A 6,652-nucleotide genomic window follows, 5' to 3' on the forward strand; every position below is an offset into this window, starting at 1 on the left:
GTACCTATAATATTATTTACATATTCTGTTTTATACGTATGGTATGTGTGTGCTTATCTTCTGTTTCTGTTTTTACTGCTGCCCAACCAATTTCCCTTTGGTTACAAATAAAGTGAGTAATTTATTGATAATCAACCCTCAACCTTCTTTGAATAGAATTTGATTTCCTCTGCATTACAGACGAGGTAATGGGAATGTCGATGAATTAGATCTCTGGAGTTTATGTCCTTCCTTTCATCTGTTTCCTCTCCTTCTTGTTTTTCTCCTCTCTGTCTATCGCAGTGCTCAGTGGACTGTGGAGTAGGGAGGAGGACAAGGGGCGTGCGCTGTGTCAGCGATCAAGGCAGCTTGGTGAACGACATGGACTGCAACTCCGGACTCCGTCCACAGGGAAGTGAGGAGTGCAACATGGGGCCCTGTGTCACCAACTGGTACTTCACCGACTGGGCCAGCACGGTGAGTAACACACACACACACACACACACACACACACACACACACACACACACAGAAACAAAGGAATGAACACAGCACTTCACAGTATAATCCTCAACACGAACTTCCACTTTGTGTCGCTCAGTGTTCCGCACAGTGTGGCCCCGGGGTGCAGAAGAGAGAGGTGGTGTGTCTGACTCGAGGAGGGGTCAGAGAGGGTAAAGGAGGAGGGGACTGTGTTGGGGACAAACCGGCAGAGATGAAGGCCTGTAATGGAGGCCCCTGTGTGCCAACAGCCATGTGGTACAGCAGCCCCTGGACACAGGTAAGATGGAGGGAATAAAGAAGGAAGGAAATACTGAGACCTACTTCTTTTTTGTTTTGTTTATTTCCTGTCAAGTTTCATGTCAATTGTGTTTTTAGTTAAATTTACTTGACTAAACCTTTTGTTTTACCTTTGTACCTTTTAAGGTACAGCATTTATTTTGCAGTGGTTACAGCTACCGTGTTGCTGGTGTAGATTATACGACTTATTTATGTTTGTTTTCATTCCAGTGTAACGTGCCATGCGGAAGTGGAACTCAGCGACGTGACTTCATTTGTGTTCAAAAGACGGGGAACGATTTTGCTGTCGCGCCTGTCAGTGAGTGTGCTCATCTGGACAAACCTGCTGCGGTCCAGGAGTGTGAGATGGGAGAGTGTCAGTCACAGTGGTTCACGACAGAGTGGAGCGCGGTGAGAGACGAGGGGAATGTGGGATTAAAATGTTGAAATATTTAAATAACAGGGCAAAACAAGTGAATTGTCTTTAGAAGATTGTTAGTGTTCTGTTACATTCTGCTTTATATTGTCATAATGCCATTTAAAAATGACTTCATCATGACGTAAATTCTACCATATGATAATGAATGAGGGATTAATCTGAATAAGCTGTAGATCCTGTCTCTTGTCTTATTGTTTGCATTACTACTATTTTATGATATCATTCTCTCTCATTACTTCCATATGATGATAAATTATTTTTGATCTCTTTAAGCTTTAAGTTGTATCTATGGTCCAACTGGATGCAGAGATGCCTGGAAAATGCATTTTTGAATTATGCATGGAGTCGTGTTTTTTTATTATTATAATTAGAATAATTTTCTTATCAATATAACCTCTAATTTGTCTCTCTAGCCCTATTATTTGACCATATTAATGTCGATATTTTACCATGACCTTTAATCAATTGGCTCCGAAAGGTAATAATCTGGAGATTTACCTTCCAAGTAACATTCCTCGCAGGTTTGGTCTAATTCCATCCAATGCATTTTCGAGTTATTATGCACATACACACACATGGGGCAAGCAGGGGCAAAAACTATGCTCTAGCTAAGCTGGTTTACGGAGGAATAATGTTGAATTTATATGTCTAATAATATTATTACCTCTCTCTACCTTTGTTCTCAGTGCTCACGTTCATGTGGAAAAGGTTTACAGATGAGGGAGGTGCGGTGTCTTAAACCAGACAAAACGCACAGCCCTGAATGTGACTCCGACACCAAACCAGCACAGGAGCAAATATGCAACACAATCCCCTGCAGTCCCCAAGTCTCAGGTTGGTGTGTGAATGCTCGATGTGACTGTGTATTTATGTGTGTGTTTGGCTTGATCCCTCCCAGCATCTCACTCCTCTTCCTCAATCACAGATGAAAACTGCCGGGACAGACGTCACAACTGCGTGATGGTGGTGCAGGCCCGGCTGTGCGTCTACTCCTACTACAAGACCGCCTGCTGCGCCTCGTGTACCCAGAGTGCTCAGCGTGCCAAGAGGCAATGACCTGCCAAGCAGAGACAGGTGCGCAGGAAGTAGTCGAGGATTAGGTCAAGAGGGCCGATCACCCCTGAAATGACGAGTCTGTAGAAACGGACGGCCCAGAGTAGGCGTGTGATGGCTTCAGTTAACATTCAGCTTTTTTTTTTCTCCTGAGTCTCCAGGCCAAACACTGTGAAAGCAGCCGGTTCCTCTTGCCATTACTTTGCATACAGTTTAACATCGTCTCTTAGAACCGCTTATTCCACTGAGCTTGTTTCTGTTTACTTATTTTAGTATTTGTCAAGATTCATCCTAATCTACAGGATCCTGAGACAGATTTAAACAGACATGCATACCACTAATTATGTTCTGAAAAAATAATTACCATGTGTGCTAGAGTAAAGTGTGTGTACTGTAGTTCTATGTGTGCTGAGGATCTACTGGAATAGATCTACTGTGTTTCTGTTTGCTGCACATGTCCCCCAACCGAGCTTGAAGGATTTAATTTACATATAGTGTGTCATTATTTTTGTTTGTTTGCCAAAAATATTTCCTCAAGTGTCCTTTTATTGTTCACGTCAGTATTTGGACAGATGAACCAAAGGAGAGGGGTGACCATGGCAGTAAGTGACCAAATAAAAAGAGTGAGAGGCCTCCAGGACCAGGAGGATCTTAGACAGGAATGTTAAACAAGCAGCACAGACTCTGAACGGTCCTTCGACGTGTTCATGTCAATATACATGAAGGTCTTTTTAAAGAGAGTTGATGGAAGGGTGTGAAATTCTGCCGTTAAGGTGCGAAGGCTCATAGTTGCAGTTGTGTTTTTACTGGGCTAAAGACGATACTGCTCTCTAAATAAGATTTAAAGGAATATATATATTATCAAGTGATAAGACAAAGAGATTTTGGGTCGTTGGTTGGTTGTGGAATCCTCTTGTCAACAAATCACGTGAAAAAACTGACTGTATATATTTAGTGCTTTTCTAGACTTATCGACCACAGCACTTCTATATGTTGCATTTTTTTTCCAATCATACACCATTTGCAGTTCAGGGTTTGGTTTCTTGCTCAAGGACACTTGGGAATGCAGAGGAGCCCGGTATCGAACCACAGACATTCTGGTTAGTGGACGACCCGCTCTGTCTCCTGAGCCACAGCCACCAAAAACCTCAAAATATCAATGATTTGTCCGTTTCGTAAGAATTTATGACTTCCTGTCAATGTCTCTGGCTCTCTGCCCCGAGTTCACATGTTCCTACTGAAGATGTAAAGCTTGAAAACCGCTCACTAATTTAGTTTCATTAAACAAATTCAGCAATTTTCTAAAACCATTGGGTAATTTAGTCATCAACAAATGTCACTCAACTCATTGCTCATTTGTTAGGGACTATTTCCTGCTGTGAGATCACACCACACCGTGACTATTGGGCTGAGGTCTTAAAAAAACACAGCTTCATGCCCCCCCCGGTTTCCTCGCCTCATCTCAATACATCCTTTCCATCATCGCCTTGTTGGGAGGGAGAGGATAAATCTGTCCTGTGAGAATAGGTGATGCCAGAATTAAGACAAACATTACTGAGGAAGCTGTTTCTTATAAGCTAAGATAGGATCTAATAATAAAACCATTCTGCTTTGACCTGAAAGTAAAAATATTGCATATCGAGGTGGCGTCCTCTGTATATGTGTGTAAGTAATCTTTATGCTTTGACTGTTTTACTTAGCTCTTTCTTGTTTTTTCTTTCATTTTTCTTCACCTCCCACAAAGAAACATGTACTCGAGGAGTCTGTATATTTGTCAGATATGTTTTAATGTCTATAATTTCTTTTTGAATATAGTAGGCACTTATGTTTTATACTGTAACTAAGTAGAGTTATCAGAAGTGTTGTTGTAGACTGCATTTATTCTCATCTAACTGTCTTATAACTATTGTATTTGGCCCTTGATGTGTACACATGAATTATGGATGTGTGAGTGTTTGTGTGTGTGTGCGTGAATGGTTGTTGTTGTTTTTTTCCGATCGTGGCTTTGAATGTGTCCTTCTCGTTTCTAATCCCTCGTAGTGAAAATTACATTTTATACAAAAACACCCCCCAAAAAAACGATAGTAATTTATCTATTATCTAAAGAACATGTAAGTTATTTTCTTTTTCTAAGGGGCTGTAGCAATTTTTTTGTCACCATCAGAGTTTATGAGATTGTTTTTATTGTTACCCGGTCATTTTTTATCATGTAAAAGCAAAAAGCAGTGTGGAAAAATTATTAAATGAAAAACCTACATTTTAAATAAAACTGAAACAACGTTCAGCCTGGATCTTTTTCAGTGTTTTCTTTTTGTCCAATGACTGAGGGTGATGTTGCCCGTTTCTTCCAAATGATGGCGCCCTTGAGTGTCATACTGGACCAGGCCCAGTTGTCCACAGAAATGAATCTACTACAGGATACACGTCTGTTTTGGTGTCAAATTCACATTGAGGCCAGTTGCATTGATGATTTATTTACTATGATTTATTTTTGCTTCCGTCTCTTATTACATATTATGTTGATATTGTCTGTTTCATAAAAGAGAGACACCCAAAACAATGCAGTAATTTAAGTCAGATCATTTTACATTCAATAAATAGTATGGGGCCTGAAAGACATGAAACCAAAAAAGCAATTGTTTAAATAATTACACTTCCTGTGAGGCCTTTTTATGTGCGGTGTGATGTTAAAATGCCCGATATGAAAACTGTGTTGCCACATGAATTTTATCAAGGAGATTATTCCAAATTTTTCCCGGTTGAGAAAGGTCAGCTATGTCTTGCTGTCGGAGTTAGAGGCTGGAGGAGAAGCAGTGTGATGAGTAAGGTCAACAGTAAAACAAAGTGAAAGCAGGGGAGAGGAGATTGAAAATGTAAAGGTCATAGCAGCCTTGTATATATGCTGCTTAGGAGGCCTGGTTCATCTCCTGGTTTACAAACACTCTGGTCATGAGGCCAAGTCTCCCCTTACCTCTAGGATAGTCTTTGGAGTTCAATTGAATTTGAGTAAATTAGATTTCCTAACATGATAATGGCTGAATTCTAAAAGCTTTGCCCTGCACCTTTCAATAAGAAAACTGATGTGTAGTGATATGAATAGAAGTTGTCACACTTAAACTGAAATAACAGGACATGACCTCTTTAGCCTTCAGGTCCAGCTGACAGAACTCAGGTGTTTCTAGAAAATTACCCCAATACAGAATATTAGCTTTTTGGCCAAAGGGGACTTTTATAAAAGCATTTGTTATAAATCAGTGCTAACTGCATTAAAATAATCAAAACGTTTAGCTGTAGAGGTTCATAAAACTGAATCTGTAATGTGTCTTTCAAATACGATTCAACCTTCAGTCTGATGGAATGAGTTTGATGGCTGCATAGCTAAAAAAAAAAGCTGAGTAATACAGAGCTTCCCTGCTCTTGCAGTTGCGTGCGTTGTGTGTTCCTCATCTTGCCGGTGGCGTGATTCCTGCTGCCTGCACACCGTTCACATCCACAGGGCACAGCGGGCGTTGCGTGCCACGTCTGGGTTTGCAAGAAGCCCCTGGAGTAGTGATATGTATGCACATGTGTGTGTGTGTGTGTGTGTGTGTGTGTGTGTGTGTGTGTGTGTGTGTGTGTGTGTGTGTGTGTGTGTGTGTGTGTGCGCGCGCGCGTGTGCATGTGCGTGCATGCATGTGTGCGTGTGCTCACAAGAGTGCACGCGGCAAGGCAGGCAGATGGTGACCTTTGGGAGTAAATTACCACGAACCCTATGACTCCCTCTCTGCACTCACTCCCGCTTCCCAAAACTCTGGTCAAGCACATACACGCACATTTTAAATATATCATCCTGAGATAGTGCTGTGATGTGACACCGGGAGCTGCTCCTGTCTTTCCGCGCACAGTCCAGGCTGATGTAAAGTAGGCCAACTCCAACCCGGAGCCATCGCTGCTTCCCTCTGTCACACATTTGACTGTGTGCGTGTGGTAGTGAGCGTGTGTTTGCGGGATCGGGCGTGAACAGCTGTAGTAGTCGTGATTGGGTGCGCGGCGGCGGCGGCGCGCACCCGGCTTCACGTCAGGAGGCATCTTTTCAGCACCAAGGCCAGGGCTCGCGGCCAGAACAATAGGCGGCTCCGAGTCGCCTAGGCAACGTCTGACAAGTCCCGGCCACTCGGGCAAAGCGACGAAAACGGATGAAAATTCACACCGTGGATATGGAGGGAAAAAAATGTGCGTTGTGTTTATTATCTGTGGCTGTAGAAGGTAGTTAAATGAGTAAAGGAAAGCGAGTTTTTAATGTTTTTTCGCGTGAGTTTGGCGGACGTGGTTAGCGACGGTCCCTGGCCGTTACGTCACAGGCTGCTAGCGGCCGCTTCTGTGCGAGGAGGGGGAGGGGGAGAGAGAGGGAGGGCGAGAGAG

General features: G+C 42.6%; 1 protein-coding gene across 1 annotated transcript in view; it reads left to right on the top strand.

The window, feature by feature from the left end:
- adamtsl4 (ADAMTS-like 4) overlaps nucleotides 1-2,601 on the top strand; it is a 35,068-nt gene extending 32,467 nt beyond the window's left edge. The window contains exons 13-17 of the mRNA XM_047341009.1: nucleotides 283-456; nucleotides 581-760; nucleotides 991-1,170; nucleotides 1,885-2,032; nucleotides 2,124-2,601. Of these exons, the coding sequence (XP_047196965.1) occupies nucleotides 283-456; nucleotides 581-760; nucleotides 991-1,170; nucleotides 1,885-2,032; nucleotides 2,124-2,254 (813 nt within the window). The 3' untranslated portion in view covers nucleotides 2,255-2,601. The remainder of the gene's footprint in view (nucleotides 1-282; nucleotides 457-580; nucleotides 761-990; nucleotides 1,171-1,884; nucleotides 2,033-2,123) is intronic.
- The last annotated feature ends 4,051 nt before the right edge of the window (nucleotides 2,602-6,652 follow it).

Source organism: Hippoglossus stenolepis, chromosome 8, assembly GCF_022539355.2.
Source record: "Hippoglossus stenolepis isolate QCI-W04-F060 chromosome 8, HSTE1.2, whole genome shotgun sequence".
Taxonomy (NCBI): Eukaryota; Metazoa; Chordata; class Actinopteri; order Pleuronectiformes; family Pleuronectidae; genus Hippoglossus; species Hippoglossus stenolepis.